We start from the raw sequence: 22,293 nt of genomic DNA, 5'->3' as shown, positions 1-22,293 counted from the left end.
CCCAACATGGATTACTGCAGCCTCAATTTAGAAAACAGCGTGGCGCACCTACGACGAGGGACGCCCAGTAGCATCAGCATGTCTTGGGTACGAGCAGATATTGATCATTTTTAGAGATGCTATTGGCCCAGTCATCCATATTTCTGTCAGTGTGACATCGAACCTCTTCTTTGCTCGTGGTTAATGAAGAGGAAACTACGATAAATACGATATGTGAAAACATGTTTTAACGTGCAATGCTTGCATGTGTTTTTAAGTGTGAATAATAATTATGTTGACATCAGCACGTCAGTTATCAGCCAAAATCATCAGCACAGTTAAAAAAAAAAAATTCAACATCGTGTGTCTCCGCTTAAAAATACAGATATTTTCCTTCAAGGTTTTTTTTTGTCATCAAAGCAGAGCTCATGTGAGTGCATATACTGGATAGAAATATGTTCATACGCCCTAATTTCCCCAAGTTGGATACATTATGTGCGTTGTGTTTGTTTCTGCTGCCTTCAGATGGTTTCAGCTGAATTCAAGTTCAATTCCAAAAGAAGCAACAAAATCACCAAGAAAAAGTCTGTTTTCTTTTATTCAGCCATGAAACCACATTCACAAAACTTTAAAACCATCCTCCATCACAATTTACATTTCCCCAACAGAGCTTCACATTCCATTGACATACACACAGATCTTTTGCTTTTTAAAACACTACAATATGCTCTGTGCCCTAAACACAGTATCTGAATTCAAATTATTAAAAGTATTATTACGCCACAACAGATTTTCAGGTGTCAAATCAGAGATGGACTGCAAAGAGAGGCACAGCTCGATGCTGATTATCATTCATTCGTCTGTTGGAAAGTTTTAAAAAATTAAATTGTGTCTGTGTGTTTGTGTCATATTTACACCAATTTTTGTGTTCTATCTGTGCATTAGAGATTTGAAAGACTATGTTACAATGCCCAAGCAAAAGTGTGAGTATATACATACATAAAATACACTTCTTTGATCGGCCTGTGTGGGGAAGTGCATCTGGATTTGCACGCTGTGATGGAAGCGTTTGGTGCACTTGTGTGTGTGTGTGTGTGTGTGTGATAATGGCACAAAGAGTGGATGTTACATTAACTTTCATGATGAGCAAACTCACCAATTATCTCATACTATCCTATAAAAATATACCATATACAACAATTAATTCTGGAATGAATTTTGTCTACTGGGTTGGATTAAAAATTCCTCATTAGACTATAAATATCACCACATTTACTGACAACTGGCATGAATCATCCTTTTCCACCAACAGGAAACGGGTCTGAAACCAGTTCTCTTCGGGACGCTACGTAGTTCTGATAAGGACGCTATCTGGTTCTGTTCAGGACGCTAGAACAGCCATGCAGAGCTCATGTGCAGCACGGTACTGTACTGTACAACACACTCACCAATCAAACTGTGAAGGGACAAGGTTTTAGTTTGGTCCCAGCTGCAAAACCAAAATTTCAGGTTCCATTTTTTTTTTTGTCAAAATGTTCCGGCGGTTTCCTGTTGGTGGAAAACAAGCATGTGTGTACAAGACCAACCATCACTCTTCAGTAACACAGATTCCACTGAGGGTAAAAAAACAAAAACAAAACCAAACCAAAAAGATTTGTTGTTTCATTGACACCGATGTGAATAATAAAGTGCAGCTAAAAGAGGAATTTCCTCATATTATGCATTTAAAGAGAAGTGATACAGCAGTCACAGACAGCGAGGCGAAGTGAGCCAGACTACAGACAGAGAGCTGAACGACACTGCACGACTGTGCACCAGCCATTCAACCACCCTTGCACCACAGCAACAAGTGTCCACTCCTTCAGACACACAGAGAGTGCAAGGCACACAGGGACTTTGACCCAAGGTGATTGAAAACACATTTCAGGACAATGAAAACTTCAAAAAAGAAAGAAAGAAAGAAAAAAAAAAAGACTAAAATTTATTTTGGTCACAGAGGAAGAGCACATCTGTGAAAAGATTCCGACAGCTCTCAAGTCATTTCACTTCTAGAAGCTCCACAGGTAAATTCAGAGCTACTTAAGCGAAGATCCTCCACTGACAGGAGCTTTCAGTCTATCAGGCCGACCTGACTGGAAACTGCTCCGCCAGATGCAGCTGAGTGGAGCCGTGGCAGCTCACAAATAGAAGGAGATTTCAGTTTTACAGCTGATTACTGTGAGTGCACACTCATTATCTCGTCACTGTAATGTGTTGTAAGAATGTCATCAACTTCTCAACTCACCTGTGCAGATCCTGGGCCCCAATCATGAAATAATTTGCAAAAAATGTGTGATTACACACTCAAGGATGATTTGGGCCCTCAATTTTGTCCCACAGGTAAGGAAGAGGGCCTGACGGCTATATGCTACTCCTTGCTTCTGGCATCTCATGAGTACTTCTTCATGTCAGGGTGACTGCCAGTCACATGAGGTACAAAACAGATATCGGGTGCAAAGAGTTACAAATAGCCATCAGGCTTAGCTTCCTCCCTGTAAGACCTACCTGAGGGTTAAAAAAAAAAACTACTCACAAAATCTTCAAAGTTAATGTGTAACCAATTTGTGCTTGTGGGTCTTTTCGCAAAGATCTAATTCAGTACTGATGTCAGTAAATGTACTGGTGGAAATTAATAGGGAAACTTACATGATTTAGTTACACGGTTAAAATGGTTTGACTTCTTGACCTAAAAAACAACCCCCCCCCCCCCAACAAAAAAAAAATCTTTAAAACTGAACTTTTTCTAAAGCTGAAAAGGCTAAAGCTGAAAACAGTCCTCTAAATTTCATGAAGGACATTCTAATCCTCACAGCAATACAACGATATATATCACAGTTGAGTAACCCGCTCTGAAAAAGGTCTAAGGGACCGTTTCTATGAGCAGGGCTCCATCTGGTGGAAGGCGACGGTGGTGCGGAAGCTACAGTGCTTGAGTCTACAGTGATACAGCATTACAGTATGATTGATAAGAACATTGCGGTGTCGCTGATCTCTACACCTACAGCACTGTGTTGTAACAGGCTACAAAGTATATAAGATAAAGACAGGTCAGTAACATATTCAGTGAAAAAATTAAAAAAATGGTTGGTTGACTGATGCAGACACTCATTTTCATTCTTTCAAATATCTTAAAAATATCAAAAACCTTCCCAATCTGACTCCCCTCTTCATATCTACCAGGCGACACAGTGCCCATCAAGTTTGTACTTCTTTGTGTGACATAAGAGGGGCCGCAGGAGATGTCATGTTATCACACAGGGCGGTTCTGTGTTTGGTAACGACGCCCAAAAGTATGGTGACAGTGTGAAAATGATTCTAGCAATGGATCGGTCTACTTTCATGTTCGTAGACCTTCCTTCTTACTCCTTGGTCTGCGAGAAGAGTTTTTCAGAAGGCTATAAAACAGTCACTCAGAGCTGAGAATCGGCTCCCAGGCTGTTCAGCTCCTCCGGCGAGTGTTTTTCTCCGCCGGTGACACCTGTCTGACGGAAGCCGGCGGCGATCTCATCAAATGTCCTGCCCTTGGTCTCCGGGACCCTGAAGTAGGTGAAAATGAAGAAGAAGAGGAGCAGCACAGTGAAGATGACGAACACGTAGGGGCCGCACTGATCCTGTGAAGACACGCAAGAGGAAAAACAATGACAGGACAGTTAGCCGGTGATATGCTGCTCAGACGGATGTTTCAAGACATCAGGTAGATTACATCTCTGCTGCTCAGTGCACACAAATCCTTCTCTCCCATTCAGAAATCTCTCACAACTGCATGCATATTAAAGGCAGTGGCTCTCCCATTATAAGTTTACCAATTATTGGTTACTATCTCTCTGTGACATTGGCTTTTTCCTAACTTTGAGTATTAAAAACATACATTTGGAATGTTTTTTTTTTTAACGGCTGGATATTGCTATAATCTAAAGTAACGTATAATATTTCTATTTTGGAGGCGGTCCTCACAGAGAAGTAAACAAAGCAGCCATCAACTATAAAAACATCGCGCGGAGGAGCTCATGTGCTCCCTGGAAATCTATCTGTTACTCACCGCTACATATTGGAAGCTCATTCCCACTATGAAGTTAGCAGTCCAGTTGGAGAAACCAGCTACAGCAATGGCTGAAGGCCTGGGCCCCTGGGAGAACAACTCGGCCACGATGAACCAGGGGATGGGACCCGGTCCGATCTCAAAGAATGCAACAAAGGCAAAAATGGCCACGATGCTCAAATATGACATCCACTTGATTTGCTCCTGCAAACAAAAAAAAGACAAGAGGAGTTTAACGCCGAGCCCACACCTTCAGGAAAGCATTACCCGTGTAAGCCGAAGCTAAGATGTCCTACCAGCAGAGCCAAGGCGATGGTCATGAGGACAGCAGATCCCGCCATTCCTATCAGGCCCAGCAGGTGCAGAGACCTGCGCCCTGCACGCTCCACCACAAACAGCTGCAGAATGACAAGAGCGCGATGAGGAATAACGGCAGAGCTCAACAACCAGTGTGATGAAAGGCTGCTGCTCATAAAGCTGCGGCTACGTTCAGGCCTCATTCTGGAGAAACCAAATCATTCAGGGGACAACGGCTGGTTCAGAAAATGTAAAGACTCTGTGACCCTCTTTGGGGCTCTGTAGTGTAGCGTACTTAAATATGTCATTTAAAGTACCGCAACTTAAACTTCACACAGTTTTCCTCTCAAAATTACAGTCATAACTTCCTGATGAGACACAATAAATCTCGTGATACTGCGATGACTAAAACTTGACTTGGACTCACCGACACCACAGTGAAGGCTGTGTTAACGACTCCTGCTCCGATGGTGGCGTAGACTGGCTGCTCAACTTTGGCTTTTTCAAAGATACGTGTGGAGAAGTAGAACACCTAAAGGAGTATGACAACAGTAGATGATGATGACGACAACAACAGAGGTTACAGCACCACCATGTCCATGACACAGACGTAAATGGCCTTCGTGAGCACTCACAGCGTTGATGCCGGACAGCTGCTGGGAGAGCTGCAGGACCACAGCGATTAGCAGAGGCTGGCGGTAGAGAGGCGAGCGGAACAGCTCCAGGATGGTCACCTTCTTCTCCCTCATCATCTGCCGGCTCTCCTCTTTCATTTCCTGCATGTCTGCACTCACGTCTGTGGTTCCTCGCAGCTTCTTGAGGACTAAAACGTGCAGGGAACAAGATGATCATTAACACGACGAGCTCACTTCAGACGGATAATCCGGTCACTTCACAAACGTATCTGTGTTAAGTCGTCTACTTCGACCTACCAGCCTTAGCCTTGTTTTCTTCGTTTTTGTTGATGAGCAAGAATCGAGGGCTCTCGGGGCAGAGAGGCAGCAGGATGCATTGAAACACAGCAGGGATGAAGATGAAGCCCAAAAGAAGCGGCCACAGTTCACTGCTGCCCATGATTGACTCCATTCCAAACACCTTGAACGCAACAAGACAGAGATGAAGCACCTGCATCGCCTCTGACTTATGAAAGAAAACCTCAAATCATAGACACACACACACACACACACACACACAAACCTTAAAATGACTAACCTGTGCAATAAGGATGCCCAGGACAATACCCAGCTGGTGGAGGGTTCCCAGCGCTCCTCGTAGGGAAGTCGGGGAAACCTCCCCCACATACATGGGTACGAAGCCAGTGGAGAGGCCAGAGTACAGGCCCACTACAAAGCGACCGATGATTAGCATTTCCCAAGATCTCGCCATCTTTGAAAAGCCCATCAGAGCTGCAGCGATGAAGGACAGGATGTTGGCTAAGAGCATCGAGTTCCTCCTGTTGACACCAGAGAACAAATTTAGCAAATAAGCATGACGTCAGGAACTCTAAATTTGTGGATCTGCACGCTAATGATCAAGCTATGTGCTTTAAAACTTTTCACAATGACAATAGTGTCAAGATTAACTCAGGTTGCATGTGTTCGTATGAAGAACAGGGCAGTAAAATCAAGAACAATATATCACAGTACTATTTATTTACCTTCCAAAGCGGTTGACAAAGAGTCCAACAGAGAAGGAACCAAAGATCCCACCGACAGAGAAGATGGAGACAGAGATGGACCAGATCGCTGTGAGGGAGTTCTTGGTAATGGACTGCTGGTAGCGATCAAACCACGTCTCATTGATGAAGTTCTCAATAATCTGGCATTTTTTTAATTAAAAAAAACAAAAATAGATGAATGTCCCATATTGCCTATAAGTCAAGTTTTATGATGTCACATGATGATGATGAAACACAACTTGAGGAAGACCAGAACGTTGGGGCCAGCAGATGGCAGCACAGCACGATCACTGTTATTTCCTGGCTACCAGGAAATTCAGCAGCCCAGCCTCAAGTTTCCTCCCCTCCCCCCGTCCTCATCTCTGTGTTGACAAACACACCCAGGGTAGCCAGTGACTGCGTCACGGTGACTCGTCTCATATGATTGAAAAAAGGTCACAACCCGTGTCTGCGACTTCAGCAGTATGTCTCCGACCTAAACAGCCACCACTCACTCCGGTCATGTGCCTCTGCAATGACCTTACGTCACTCATATTTGTTCTGAAACACTTGGCAGCTGAGCTCCTGCCCAAGCTGGTAATTTACACCGGCTCAGAGACGGAATGTGGAAGAAGCTCCTCCGTGATCTGATCAACCGGTTATGAAGAGCAAGTCAACCTTCCATCCCTCTTATGGCGCATGCTTTATTTGTTTTACTTGCATAGCGAGAGCACGAGTTTGTCATCATATACTGAACTCTGCGCCTGACCTTCTGGAACATCTAGCCTGTACAAATAAAAAAAGCAGCTGAACATACAGTGCATAGACAACCCCCTGTCACTGCACACCCCTGATATTATGTAAAACTATATGTTGTTATAATTCCTTTGAGGGTATCAATAATAATAACAAGGTGTAGGACTGTATACCATGAAACCATGATATTTCTGAGAGAGTTATTTACCGGGATATAGAATTACAAATTCCATGACAGAATATTTTCAAATGCACTGTATAGGGCAGAGATGCACAAAATAGGGCCCGAGGACCAAATGTGGCTCGCCTAAGCTTAACTTTGCCCCACCAGATGAGAATGAGAAAAGAAAAAGTACCAACGTGATTTAAAAAAAACAAAAAACTGTTTCTGCTGTGGCTTCATCAAGTCATTATTTTTTCATAATTGTACTCAGTGAGACACTTGATGCATGATGTCAGTTTGGGAGGAGGAAGAGAAAGTGGGACACACATGAAAGGCGTGTGAACGGCGCCAAGTGTTTGCCCCACTATTTAGTCTGAGTTTCGGCCCTCTAAGGGGAAAGGTTTGGGCGCTCCTGCTCGAGGGTCTGGAGCAGCCAGGTTGCAGACACCTAAAGCGACACCTGCATCCCCGAACTGAAGAAAGGAAACGTCTCTCTTGTGCTAGTCACTCTGAAAGCATGTCCCCCAAAGTGACAACCTTACAAACACTGATTAGCAGACTGGCTGATCTGGAGTTACGTAATGATGTTCTGTTCTCTCCTCAGTCTTTTCCTCTCAATAGACTCAACCAGCAGCTGGCTCTGACCAGACAATGAGGCCGGCTGTGTATTCATGCTGACAGGTTTGAGCTGGCTGGCGGCCAGGTGGTTGTCACGGTGACAACATGGCCTCAATAAGTGAAAATAAAGACCAATAATAATAACAACAAGTGAAGAAATCATTATTTCTCTTAATTGTAGTTTGCAGGATATTAATGTGCCCACGTATAATGTATCATACAAGAGGAAGAATATGTAATACATGAACATAGGGATTCACCGAACGGGAAGGAAATGGCAATAACCATTTAGACAAAAGTGTCTTTTTTAAATGATTTTTTTTTCATGATGATGTGGTGATCTTGATTCCCCCTTTTTAATCAGGAAACAAAAACATACCTCACAAAAAAAAAAACCCAAAAACAAACCCATTTTAAAATCTTTCAGCCGTTTATCACACCGTCTGATAACCAATTCCGTCCTTGAGTACCGTCTTTAACCTCTGGTCACCTGCATCTGTGGTTGCAGTCTCATCTGTCGATGGCCGATCGTGGTCAACCCAGGCAGACAATGGCTGATACTGATTTAGTAAATCAGCACAAACACACACCTGCACGAAAACCTTCAAACTAAAAAGAATACCTAAAGAATAAAACAACCCCGGATGATTCCAACTGACCAATTAACATCCAAACTGGAAACAACCCACCCCTCCATCATATAGAAAATCTGAACTCAGTGTGTTTGTCTGGAAATACTTTTAAAATAATTACAATAATTTTTATTGTCATGAAAAAGGTCCACGCAATATTTCCTGGCCCCTCGGTGTTAAAAACTGCCTGGGCGAGGAAAGAGGGTGTCAAATGTGAGACGCTTTTACACAGTAGAAAGCCTCGGTCACGGCATCGCTGCAGCCTGAGGGGAATTATCCTCCAGAGTTGCTGGCTTTGTTTGGAAACTTATAGCCTCTTAATTGGTCATTACTGATAAAGAACTATTAGAGCCAGTGTTGAGTAACAGTTATGCTGCAAGCTTGTTCTGGAGCTTTTCACGTGATGCTGCTGGGACACGTGTGTGAGTGTGTGTGTGTGTGTGAAAGACATAAGCAGGTTATTGGGAAGGGTACAGAGAACCAAGACAGCATGTTCACACAGGCCCAGTGTGCAAGAAACCACATATTCAACGGCCCCTCTCCATCGGCGGCCCCTCACTCTGCCACTCACAAGGTCCTCGGCGGCTCCGCGGAGGACACGTGGTGTTTTCACAGCAGAGGCAAATCTGCGCTGCGCTCACAAGTCAAGTGTTGTAGTGGCAGAATAGTGGATTAACTGTTATGAAACAGGCCCGTCAGGTCAGGTTTTAAAATGAGAGATTAACCAATTAATTGATCGGCTGATTAACAGAGAAATACTGCAAACCCCTCTGATTAGTGATGGTTGTTTTTCAACCGAAAGCCCCGGTTTGTCTTCGTGCGCCAGCGCAAAACCACACGAGGACGTCAAACTGGGAATGGTTAAAACCATTTAGTGGAATTCTTTTGATGAATTGATGAGGTCATAAAGAACTCATAGTTTTAATACAAAGGGTTTTTTTAAATATTGTGAAAAAGCATATTTTGGGTGGTTTACATACATTTCTTAAAACTAAGTGTGCGTTACAATAACTTAAAACTAAATGTGCCATTTAGTACCTGATGACGTCATGTGGTGTCCAGTGAGCTGCGTTACCAGAATATTAGTCCAACCCATAAGCAGTGGGCGATTTTTACACACATTTCCCAGTTTACAACTTCTTTTTCTTGGTGCTGTTACCTTGGATTCATACAGAAATGTATAACAGGTCAACTCTTGGACTACCTTTTCTGCTTATTTCATGTCTTCCTGTCACCACAAGGCCGTAATCTACCCTGCTTTCCTCCATCTCTCAGGAACCGAGGACATTTACTGTGTGAAGGGTGAGGGCCCTGAGACCAAAATCAGGCTTCGACTGAGTGATGATAGTTCAGACAGCAGACAGCTGCAGCTGTATCTCACTGTGACGGTCCAGGGTCCTGCGTCTGATCCGTCTGGCGAAACACCTGTGACCCACAGACAGACAGGTGTGCAGCCAGAGGGAGTGTTCAGACCACTACCTGAGCAGACGGTCACTTTTAAGTACACATTCCTCAGGAAATTGTGTTCTTTGATGTACTTTGCTGTTAATAAAAGGGACTTCATGTTCACTCTGGTGGGGGCATGAAATAATCTCTTTGTACAACCTGGCATTGTCATGGGGATCAGTGACTAACAGCGTGTCTCCATGTTCTCCCTGTGCCTGCGTGGGTTCTCTCCGGTACTCCAGCTTCCTCCCACAGTCCAAAGACATCAAGAGGGGACGAGGCTGATTGATACTCTAAATTGACCGTGTGTGTGGCTGTGAGTGTGAATGGTTGTCTGTCTCTATGGGTTGGCCCTGTGATGGACTGGTGGTCCGTCAAGGGTGAACCCCGCCTCACACCTGAAGGCTGCTGGGATAGGCTCCAGCTCCCCCGCGACCCTTGACAGGATAAGAGGTAGAAAATGGATGGATGGATGGATGGATGGACTAACAGCGTTTAATTTCCTCCATAATTCCTTGTCTAGTTTGCCTGACCTGCTGCTGTGGACGTCCATGTTTGGACATGGACACACTCCTTTATATGGGAATCACTCTGAGTCTGTTAATGTAGATTTCCTTGGAAAGATAAGCATGAATGTGGCTATTATTATCCCCCCTCCCCGCCCCACCCCACCCTTCTATCTTTCCGTCCTGATCTCAAGCCCACAGTGGAACAAGAACTGATCACTAGAACCGTGGACAGGGATCAATGACGACATTTATTTCAGCTTTATAGGTTTTTTTTTTAAAAATCCCCTTTCTTGAACATAGCTCTGGCGTTTACAACTCACCATTTGAGGAGCATTAATGACACCCGTGTTGTACCCGAACTGCAGAGATCCGATCACAGCAGCTCCAACACTCATCATCAAGGGGAACGTTATTTGCTGTGGAGGAACAGAGAGAAAAGGAAGTGTTGTCAGTATAATACCAGCCAGGCCAGCTCCATTCCCTATTTTTACCACCTGGACAAAAGAATCCAGAAGTGCCGCGACGAGTACAGACAGGACAAAAGAAGCTCACGACAAACTCACACTCATATCAGTGTACACAGTGAGATTTATTGATTTGAGAATAAAGCCTCTACGCTTCAGTAATACTATCATACAACTGTACCCTCAATTTACTCTGAAATTTTTTTCAAATTCATCAGCATCTCCTTGACAAAAAACGGGTTCAGATGTGTGTTACTGCTTATTATTGTAACTCTGACTGTGGTTTAGCAACAGGATGGGCTGATAAATAAAATAGAGGCATTCCTAATGCCAATCATGAGAGAAGCTGACAGTCACTCTTAAAATGTATGAGTCGTCCAAAGAGACGCTGTTAGTTTCCGGAATGAAGCGTGACAATAGTCAAAATAGTCGAAACAGAAAGATAATCTGACAACTGGATTACATAAAGCTTACTGAGAGTATTAAGCAAGGTTGGTACTTGCCATGAAAGCTTAACCATAACTAAAGAATGTGCATCTTCTAGATCCCTGAACTCTTGAAAGCATCCGAGCTCTGTTCCAGGAAGCAGGTTTACACAATCTTCTTCTTCCGCGAGTGAGCAGGATAGCTTTTCTCATGGCTGACTGGAACAGGTTAACCAAAGGTCCGCACATATTACTGTCTGTATTCCTCTTCCTGTTATAACAGAAGGTAATTTAAAGACTGATCTCAGCCAAGCGCAGGGAGATTAGAGGAGATTTTCCTCATTCCACCAAGTTAATAAAGCAGGGCAGAATATGTCGCCGTCCATTTCCTCTTCTCAGACATGCGAACCGCTTCAAGCGCTGTCAACTTTTTGGTTTAATAATGTGTTCAAAGCTTCTAATAATTCTTCCTCCTCCCCTCCGCTCTGATGTCGTATCAGAGAGGATTTACTGAATTTGAAGAAAAACACGATGCTACTTTTGCCGGGTTTTTTTTCCCTTCTAAGGTTAAATGTAGCACACAGCAAACAGCAGTTGTGTTGGCTGTTTGTTTGTTTTTTCCATCAGTCATTAAGCTGGAAGGATGAATATTTGGACTAATGTTCGTGTGATTCACTCCGCTCCTTTTCCGCTGTGATTCACCAGTTTCTTTTTGTTTGTGGAAACAGCGATGACCTTCACGAGGGGGAAATCTGCAGCAGATCATCCACAAACCCTGCCTTTGCCACACTGAGATCTAAACAGACAAAAATTATTCCCTTGTGGCCAAACAATGGTCAGAAGGGAATAAAGGCAGCGGGTGTAATTTAAGGGTGATGACAAGAAGAAGTAGCTGTTCGAATAATGATAGCTGCTTAAGAGGTTAGCACAGATGCTGCTGCAGCACAAGTTACATCAGAAAAAAAAAGTAGATCTGAACTGAAAGAGGAGCAAAGAATGGATGCTCCTTGATGGAGAAGATGTTTCAATCCAAGAACACGAGCCCTTAGCGACTTCATCTGTTAGCTATTGGAGAAAAACACATTAACAAGATGCTCAGTAGAGGTGGGTTAGAAATGTCTATATACCGATATTTTATCGATATACATTTGTAGGAAAGATTAGCGATAAATAATAATAGTATCGATCTTTTAAAATGCATAAGATTTTACCCATTTATTTTGTTGTTTTTGTTTGCCCCTTTAGTCTGGCGTGATTTAGTGCGTAGTGCAACGTTATTGCAGTCAGATTATCAGATCTCGCGAGATCCAGGCCATGTGCCTCCGATCAGAGAACAACAAGATGGCGGAAGCGCAAATTTAATCACCGGCAAATTTAAGAGCCGATGTCTGGCAGCACTTCGGCTTTAAGAAGCAAGAAAACTGCGCCCGACTTGACAAAAATAATGCTGTGCGCAAAATGTGCAAAGTAGAGGTAAAGTACAACGGAAATACAACTAATCTCTGGAGCCATTTGACAAGGCATCACCCAGAGTACACTCAGCAACCAGGAAACTACAAGTCACTGCAACAACCCTCGCTGGAGAAAGCATTTGGGATGAAGTTTCCATCCACGCCTCCATGTGCAGAGAACATCACTTCAGCTCTGGCAATTTTTATCTGCAAGGATCTCAGACCATCCTGTGTGGTAGAAAATGTAGGCCTCAGACACCTCGTCCAGACACTGGAACCACGCTACTGTACGTGCTACCGACACGGAAACAACTGAGTCAAGTCACAACCTCAAAGATGTACAGAGATGTTAAAAACAACGTCGCAACTGCAATGAAATCGGCAGAGAGAGTTGCCATCGCTTGCGACAGCTGGACGAGCAGAGCTATGGATTCCTACTTGACCATCGCCTCTCATTACACTGACAGTCACTGGTCCCTCATGTCCCACGTTTTACAAACGCGGGCGATTGAAGCTCGCCACACCGCGAGTCATCCTGCTGAGCTGCTGACGGTTTGTGGAAGTCTAAGTTGCCCTTTTGTTTTGAATGACGGTCATATATTTAAATAACAAGTGCATGATGTTGTATAACTATTGTTTAATGGTCAGTTCTCAATGTAAATATTAATATTTAATTATGCAGCAGGTTAGAGGGTTACTTTTACAATTGAATTTACAGCATGAGTCCTTTGAGAAGCGCTTCCATTACCAAAGCAAAATTGGTATTGTAACTAAAATATCGTATCGTGTGTTGTATCGAATCGTATCGGAAATCGTATCGACTTGGGACCTAGTGTATTGAAATCGTATCGTATCGGGAGGTCAGTGGTGATACCCAGCTCTAATGCGCAGTATTGTACATTGTGGAAAAAAGTGTATTTAAAAAAAAAAATTGTGAGCAGAAAATAAAGGCACCCTCCTCACGCCCTCCAAAACTGAGATGAAGCAGCTGATGCAGGTGACGTATCACAATGATCAGGCTGTGCCAAAAAAAAGCTGGCGGTGACTTTGAAACTCTGTCCTCTGCCACACAGCTATCACATCGCACCGATTCAGTGAAAACGTTGGGGTGCTGTGGCGGGACCAAAAAGTGAAGTCAGATGATCTTTTCTTTTTGCCAGTAATTCACACATCACGACTCTGTTCCTACGAGTTACAGCAAAACTGTGGGCTGAGGGCTCAACGACAGGGAGGACTTTTAAGTTGTTATAAAGTATCTGACTTCTCGGGATGTGTTTGGCTCAGTTTTAGAAATGATGTTTGGGTTTGTATCGAGCCGTCACACGTCAGCTCAGTGAGCCCAGCTTAGTGCTTTTAAAGTTCTGTTAGTACAAATAAAGTGCAGAAATTGAATAAACACGACGGACCTGCTGTGCCTGCGTTTATGGTGGTAAATATTCATGCGGTCTCATGAAGGATGGAGGATGTCACACAACAGCTGTCCTCCAGGGACAAACATGGAGGGGAGTCAACACGGACGTGTGGATTTGATTGCCAGTGCATGTACTGAATGTAGAATGTCGCTCACACACAGTTAATAGAGACAAATCCTTGAGAGGTCAATTCTGATGAAAACATCAGAGGTGGATCCTCTAGAATTCTCCCTTAAGCTTCCAAAGGAGGTAATAAACAGTACCAGATACCTCACCCCTGAAGGTTTCATTAAAAGAACAATCCCCAGACCAATTTGAGAGAATTCTTCTGTAATACCAAGCAAATGCTTCTGGCTACTGTTAAGTAGCAGTATTTCTGGTGACAAAGGTAGTCTGGGTAACAGAGGTCCACAACGTTTTGCGAGGCCAAAATTCTTCTGCTGCATGAAGAGGGAGCGGAGCAAGAGGGAAACGTCTGTGTGTGTGTGTTTTAACTGCATGTTTGAAACTCTGAGGGTCATCAAGTCCGTGACAGAACTATTTAGCTGCAGTGTCGAGTCACAGACTTTTCAGCGGCGGGGGCTCGGCTGTTTAAGGAGCCAACAAGCAGATCGCGCAGAGATGATGTCATGCTGTTGCAAATGAAGAAAATCCAGCGCAGGTTTCACGGACGTACAAGCTGCTTTTCACTATAAACAAAGAAATCCTGTCCCTCCCCGGAAGAAGAAGCCTTCACTGGAACCCGTCTGACACACACACACACACACACACACACACACACACCCCCCCCCCCCGGAAACTGTTTACTCCCTTAAATGTAGATGTTTGAATCAAGTTGCTGTGCGTGTGTGTGTACTCAAGAAAAATCAAGCTATTCTTTACCTTTTCCCTACATTCTTCAGTCAACCTGGCCTCAGCACACATGCGCACACACACACACACGCGCACACACATACACGCACACACACACCTACTGTGAGGGAGCTTTAGTCAACATAGAGTAATCACTGTGTTTAAGAGACTCTTTTTTCATGTATGATGCCTTCCTCTGCAAGATGATGAAATACAAATGTTCTGTTAATAAATCAGACCTGAAAATGTTTTAGTTTCCTTTTTTTTCCAACACACATGTGGTCCCCCCCCCCCCCCCCCCCCCCCCCACGCACACAGTTGCCACAGAAGTTTATCTATCGTGAGGCTCCACAGCAGCTGCGTTCACATTTCAAAAGGGAGTTTCTTATATTGACCTACTCGGTGGTGGTTGGCATCAAGCAGAGAAAGTTAAAAAAAACAAGATCTGGTTTGCAAACAAAACAAAAAAGGGTTGGGTTTTTTTTTCCGTTTCGTTCAACAGGAGCCAAAAGTTTTTCAGATTTACTACATCATCAGTGATGATGACAGATGTCACTCAGTGGATTCACCTGCTGCGTGCCAGTTCTACCAGATTCTTTCACTGGATTACGGTCGTCGTCGCGGCGCACAAGAAACCGCACATCCAAGTACGGCTGCCTCCAGAACAACAGGGGGCAGTGTAGCCCCACAGCTGGTTGAGATCGAACTTTCCTCCAAACTCATATTAAAGACGATTCAAGATAAAAACAAAAAACAGCTAATTTCACAGTTCAGTTTATTTCTCCTTGTTTGTTTGGAATATTTTTCTCACAATTACCCCCCCACAATGATACCTCCTTGACAGAGTGACGTCGACTTCTTGATTAAATACCAGAACAGATCCCAACCAAATACATAACTCCAATTTGGTAGATTATCAGTCGGGCTCTTGCGTTTTGAGGTAAATTAAACATCCCGTTTCAGTCACACCAACACAATAAATACACTTTTTCTTATCATGTAAACCGACAAACTAGTTTTATTAACTCTTTTCCTGACTGTGTGACAGGTTTTGTCGGCAAATTCTTAACATGCCGTCGTAGCATATGACAGATTTCATCAGCAGTTTCTCTCCGCTTCCTTCTTTTTTTCTTTCTTTTTTTAATAACAATACACAACTACAACAAACAATCTACACAACTACAGCAAATCACCATGCAAATCAGATCAAGCAGACCCGCCTGCGGTGAAGGGTTCCAGGGAAATTTTTGCCAAGTCATTGCGGCAGTTTCAGACCGATGCTATCTTCAGTTGCTCCGCCCTATTGACTCCCTCCTCCGATCGAGTTCACACGGACAGGACAACACTTTAACCACCTTAAAATTATTCCAGGGAATTATCAGGATGGAAAATTACGGCCGCTGCAAATATTTACAGACCAATTTGTATTTATTGGATTAATGAAGCTGAAGAGTAATGAGAAAGTTGTGTGGTGAACCACTTTACTGTGTATATTCAAGGCAAACCAAGCCCACATCCAACATTAATTTCAACACTCGGATGATTCATGGCGCTCAACAAACATAATATGAGTCACCTCTTGCTAAACCTGAAAGTAAATGCTCATATAGAGACCAGGAAGCAGCCACCCAAACTGGCATGTGCACAGCTGAAAGTGAGCTGTTGGGGAGGACGTCACTGTGATGCAAACTATATTTAAAGAAAATAAAAAGGTGCTTTACTGTAAAAAAAAAGACTTGGAGTTACAAGTCAAGTAGATGACAACCATGTTGTTGTGGGCACGTGAGCAACTCAATAAGATGCTCTCCCAAGAGGACTTCCCAAGAACCTGCGAGATCAAGAGTCTGCGATGATGAAATGTTGAATCATGAAATACTGACTAAACCAGTGGAAAAGCAGCCAGTACTAGTTTCTCACTTCTTCATTCTCAGTAGGAGGCGTCAGATTCATCAGAACGATGGCCTGCGCTGCTCTCATCATGCCCCCCCCAAGCGTCACCTCTTCAGTCTCAGCTTTCACATCTGGTGTGAATCCAATGTGAGCTCCCAGCACACCACTACCCCTTCCCTGCTCCAGTGAGTGAGACATTTCCTAAGACGTATCTTTATTCTCTATGTTACCTTAAGTAACTTTCACACTTGATTTTTATTTTATTTTTCTTAATATTCAATAAGTACAGGGACAGCTAGGCTGGAGTGCATTGAAAAAAAAAATGTAAAACTGTGCTATTAAATATCGGTTTCCAATGTCTGTATCATAACATCCACCTCAAGTTTTATATTTCTGGTAAACCCTAATTAAATAAACGCACATTTGCATGTTATTCTTCCTTTCGTGGAAATGTAAACTTGATCTCTTGCTAACCGTGAGCAGAAAACCCAGATGAATAATGCAGAAGTAACAGCCACATCCCCCCGCCCCCCCCCCCCTCCCCATTAATTTTCCACATTAAAATGACAGCAAAGTGAAAAATGTCAAATGTTCCCCTCAGTGGGCGTCATGGCGATCCTGACACAAACCTTTATTCAAACGACGTCGAACAACGAGCGGACAACTCATCTTCTACACCAGGCGTGACCTCGCGGCTTCAGAGAGACGATCGAACTGAAAACTCTGCGCACATTAATCTGGTTACCACTCCTGGTTGAGTCAACACAAGTCAATCAGCCACAAAGCACTGAGAGTCTGAAGACACTCGGGGTACATTTGAAACACCGATTGTCGTAAGAGGTGACGCCTGCTGCGATACAGAGATTTTAAAGGTTTGGTTTTGATGCTTTAAGTTTAAATGGCCATTTTTTGTGTGTGTGTGTGTGTGTGTGGGGGGGGGGGGTTATGATAGAGACCAAGTGAACTAGATCATCAACAGCAAGGGGGAGGTGAGCGGTAGTGAGAGATGTGCTGAGTAAATTCAGAGTAATCGAATTAAAACTGCTTGCGGTAGAAAATCTAAAAAGCATCTATACTTTGGCAACAGGTCAAACGATGCAACGATCCTCCTGCAGCATAAACAGATAAAGACACGCAAGCACTACTCGGGTGACGTCACTCAAAGAAAAGCCGAACGACAAGTCAGACGAGTTCACACCGACCACAGAGCTCAGTGAAAGGTGAGGTCTCATATTTATTGAGGTGGAATGCGCCCCTCGTAAAGCGACAGGGGACTGCGTCCCTGTCCCTGCGTGACCCACTCCATCCAAACCTCGCCTTCATGTGAACACAGATCAGACCCGAGGATCAGCACAGAACGCACAACCCCAGCCAGCTCTCTAAGAAAGTGAATTAAACGTGCGCTCTTGCTGAAAACCCTCCTAGATCTCTTAATCCCATCTTTTTTGCAGCAGCAGCAGCAAAGCCTCATTATGCCTCATTAGAACACGACTGACTGTCACACTGAAAGACTCGCTGAAGGGACTCAGTCATGCAAGTGAAGTACATCTCAAAAGGCGGAGGATGGAGAGGAATTAACGTGTGTACAGTGTGAGGAGGGCTGTTCGCTCTGCTGTTCCAATCAAAATACTTGAACTCTGGAGACTGTCGGCGAGGAGACATGTAGGGGCTGTTTATTTGAAACAGAGCAGGTCAACTGTATGCTTGACCCCAAGAACCGTTTTTATTCATCGGATCAGAGCAGAACTGCTGTTCTGCATCAAGTCAACCTAAACAGCCATGATGAGAAGTTAGTTGGAACGCGTGGAGGAGAAGTAAACAACTGCTCTTTTATGAGAGAACACTCCTGGAGTCTCATTTAGAGATTCGACAGAGAAAATCAGAAAGTTTTCCGTGACACAACAGCTGACTGACGCCTCTCTGAATCTTCCGCTGTATAACCCAAGACGCTACGCTGCTGGCCTTCCCTCTGAGCTGCTGTTACCTCACTCGCACATGGCCGGGCCACAGCGAGTATGAAAATCCGGACCACGAGATGTTAATGCCTCTGCTCAACTTCTGTTTATACACATGCAACCGGCTAGCAACACTGGAAGCAACAAAACACAGGGGGGAGGGAGGAGGGGCTGCAACGGGGGTGGAGACAGAGGATGGGAAGGGGTGTGTCCAGAGTCACCCCTTCGACCACAGGGCACATTTTTGTTCTCGCCCTTTTAGAAGTACTTTTGATCACTATGTAATTAGAAACCACAGCACCGGGCACAGGTTTATCACAGCAATTACTTTATCGATTTAACTTACAATAAAAAGACATGGACACGCTCGTTTTGTTGACCAAAATATAATTTATGTCGCGTTTAATTGTGAGTTTGTTCACAAAAGAACGTCTCCTGCATTCTTTTGTGGTTTGTATTTGAATGTTTTTCACAGTCCAAGGAAAATAAGGGAAATAATACAATTGTCCATCAACATTCTTTACCGTGACAGGCCTAAATGCGCAGCTGGAAATCTAATAGCATTGTAGGCTAGTGTATAATTACACACGCATGTATTCAGGCCTTAATTTTCATGTTGGCTTTGTGTATATTCATCAGTTTTAAGTCATTCTCTGTTTTGAAAGGCCCAGGACTCCCCCTGAAGAAGCCTTAGCCACCATCAAGGCCACCCAACACATAAAACTCCAGTTCCACCAGCGCCAGGGAGGAAAGGGTCAAGGCTCTGATTCTGGCGGGTTTTGCTGCCGTGTATTCCCATCGGTGAGCTCTCGCTCTCCCTGGAAATCTGCTGTGTCTGTGTCAGAGTGGAAACTGGGACCGGAGAGAACTCTTCCCATCACGTCCACCACAACAAACCCCTCCAGCTGAGGGGCCACTAAAGCATCCGACACACAGCTAAGGAAACATTTTCTGACCCACCGAGTCAGACTGAGCCCCTCCACTGGGGTTGTTTTGTTTTGTTTTTTTGAACACCGATGAGAAACAAGAGTGACGTTGTTGGTGCAAGTTTGCGTATGTGACACTGAAGACACGCGGCGCTGAAACAGAGACAGATCTGTGTCAGAGCGACGAGCACCACAGCCTGTGACTGAGACTTAAACCCAGACGTGTTTCCTTTATGTCAATTAAATGACAAATACCTAAAGTCTGGATGCAGCGACAAAACACTCAGAAATGAATGCCAATTTAGAAAATCAGCTCTTAATGCTTCTTTAAAACTGAAGGTTGTGAGCAATATTTGCTTTTCTGACTTGGAAAAGATTTTGATAATCACTGAAGCCATTTATTTAAGAAAGTGTCTTTGTATTTGAAGCTGACGGTTGGAAAAAGCAAAACATCTACAAACTTTGTCTGAAACTTTTTTTTTTTTTATTATTATTTCAGTTCCCTTCCGATTTGGACTTCTACTCAAAGGCATGTAAGGAAATATTAATTGAAGGGCACTTCTTTTATCTGGCTGTGGTAAAACAGTTTGAACTACTTTTAAATTTGTGTTTTTTTCCCCCCAAAAAACCCCCAACAACTTAACATATTAATGGAATTATTTTTAACATCTATATAAATTTACAAAATAAAATCCTTCAAATACACACACTTATGTTTAGAGCGGACTTCACATGGCTCATCACAAATATGAGAATATATAAAATATAAATAAATACTATAAAACAAGCCCAAGTCTCTACTTTTGTGCTTGTCAATACATAAAATAAATATATGATGTATGTGCTTTTCCAAATATGATGAGAATGAAGAAAAACATTTTTCTCTCGGTGTGTACACGGATTTTTGAACTCGAATATCTTGCTCTCGTCTTTTTCTACAGATAACACCGACATCTGCAACCATCACTTCTGATAAAACATCAGCTTATTTGACATGGGTTCAACAACAATAACACATCATTCAGAGTTTAATTTTAGTCGGTTTGTATCACTATCTCTAGTCTGAGCAAGCCGAAGGGCTTCTGACGTCCAAACTCACGCCAACAACACGCGAAACACTCAAGAGGAAGAGAGCTAAACAAGTTTTGTGTGTGTGTGTGTGTGTGTGTGTGTGCAGTTGGTTTCAAAATAAGAGCAAAAAGTGACAATTAACAGCCGAAAACCACGACATTTCGCCGTTTGGAAACAACTCATAGCTGCGTCACATACTAGCGGCACGGCGAGTCTCCGCCAGTCAGCGCGGATCTACAGTCGCTTCATGGGTAAAAAAAAAAAAAAAAAAATACCGTGAACTCCCTGAACTCGTTGGCTTGGAGACACACGGTGACAGTGACGAGAAGAAGAAGTAGAAAAATGCCGGCACCCGAACAAGTTTGTTAAAGGCTGATAAAGAAGTGAGAGACGGGTGTCATTACCTTTCCGGTGTCCATGTCTGCGCCGGGAGGAGGGAAATATTGTCGTCTTTGTCTTCTTTCTCTTCTTTGGTTAAAGTTGAACCGATGGAGGAATTTATTCTGGTGGTTGCCACAAGCCAGTCACCCGAGGTGGAAGGGCGGGGGTGAAGGGGGGGAGGGAGATGTACCGCTGCACTGAGACGACTCTTACACGTGTTTTACTTTATATTTGTTCTCTTTCCTTCAGTTTAAAAGTCCGCCAGGCTCACTTGCGTCTCTGTCCCCAGCCTCGTCGCGTTTCAGAGCTCCAGCTTTAATTCGCAGTTTAAAGTCTTCCCAGGTTGTAGTTTTCGGCTCGGTAAGTCTTGCGTGGATGTGTGAAAGCGATTCTTTGTGGATGCGAAGCCCGGTTACGGTTAATATATTTCGTGGAGCTGACGCAACTCTTGCTGGGTGTGCCAGCGGAGGCCCATCCTCCCTCTCAGCCAATGAGACGGAGCTCTGCGTGGAGCACCCGGACTCAAAACAAGGCTGCACCGCATCAAGTATCCCAAAAACCCATGAGAAGCAGCCTCCTACACCAATAAAATATTAATAAATGTCTCACCACTGAACCAGACTTCACTTCCCCCTGCCTGAGCTAATTTTCTCACACCAGTGGCGGATTAATGATGGATGCCAACACCCACTGCAGCTCTATTACTCAAGTAGAAGTATAAATACTCAGGTGAAATAGTAGTAAGAGTAGCCGTTCTAAATGCTCCTCGGGTAAATGTATTTGTTGGCGAGCTTATAAGTGGCATCAAAGGTAAAGGTTTGTGTGTGTGAGTGTTTGGCAGCACGCCCTCCTCCAACCGATGGCCTCTCAAGGTCACGTCTAAGTGGTCGTTTGTGTTCCTGCTGCTGCTGTTGCGTCCTCCTGATGTTTGGCAGGCTTCAAATCTCAACGTACACAATCTTCATTAGTTTCTACTGTGTTTTCTATCCTATTTTTTTCATCAAAATAACTAAAAAATAAAATAAAATAACCAATGACTGATTGGTAGTAAAAAGTACAATATCTCGCTTCCTGTCGTGAAGTAAAAAAAAAAAAAAGTCCCTTAAGATGCAAATACTCAAGGTAAGTACCAACATTGTACTGTTGTGATGCAACTTTCGTATACTTGAGTAAAAGTACTTCACACAGCTTTGTTTTTTTTTAATTTTGGGTAAATAGGTCATCAATGAAAACTTAGTTACAATTATAAATTCTTCATGAAGCGGTACCAGTTTGCAAATGACAAAAGCACAAAATATTGTTTTTGATACTAAAAGATCAATTTAAGAGGC

At 43.5% G+C, this 22,293-nt stretch overlaps 1 protein-coding gene across 1 annotated transcript; it reads right to left on the bottom strand.

Moving 5' to 3' along the window:
* Positions 1–553: 553 nt before the first annotated feature.
* slc2a1b (solute carrier family 2 member 1b) lies at positions 554–21,384 on the bottom strand. Its single transcript, XM_086200008.1, has 10 exons — positions 20,986–21,384; positions 10,456–10,551; positions 6,012–6,172; positions 5,567–5,807; positions 5,287–5,449; positions 4,990–5,177; positions 4,782–4,886; positions 4,354–4,455; positions 4,058–4,261; positions 554–3,629 (listed from the first exon to the last, which is right to left on the bottom strand). Exons 1-10 carry the CDS (start codon positions 20,998–21,000, stop codon positions 3,429–3,431), a joined length of 1,476 nt encoding a protein of 491 aa, XP_086056134.1. The 5' UTR covers positions 21,001–21,384; the 3' UTR covers positions 554–3,428.
* Between the last annotated feature and the right edge of the window lie 909 nt (positions 21,385–22,293).

The sequence above is a fragment of the Aulostomus chinensis genome, chromosome 3, assembly GCF_037954235.1.
Source record: "Aulostomus chinensis isolate RoL2024-O1b breed Wild chromosome 3, RoL_Achi_v1.0, whole genome shotgun sequence".
Taxonomy (NCBI): Eukaryota; Metazoa; Chordata; class Actinopteri; order Syngnathiformes; family Aulostomidae; genus Aulostomus; species Aulostomus chinensis.
This window is presented reverse-complemented; position numbering and strand designations above follow the sequence as displayed.

Bases quoted from the DNA above. Each gene is read 5' to 3' on its own strand.
- slc2a1b (XM_086200008.1), bottom strand. The intron at 6,173-10,455 runs GTGAGTTGTAAA...AAAAAATGCCAG, and splicing joins TCATTAATGCTCCTCAAATG to ATTATTGAGAACTTCATCAA. The intron at 4,887-4,989 runs GTGAGTGCTCAC...ATACTCCTTTAG, and splicing joins AGCTGTCCGGCATCAACGCT to GTGTTCTACTTCTCCACACG.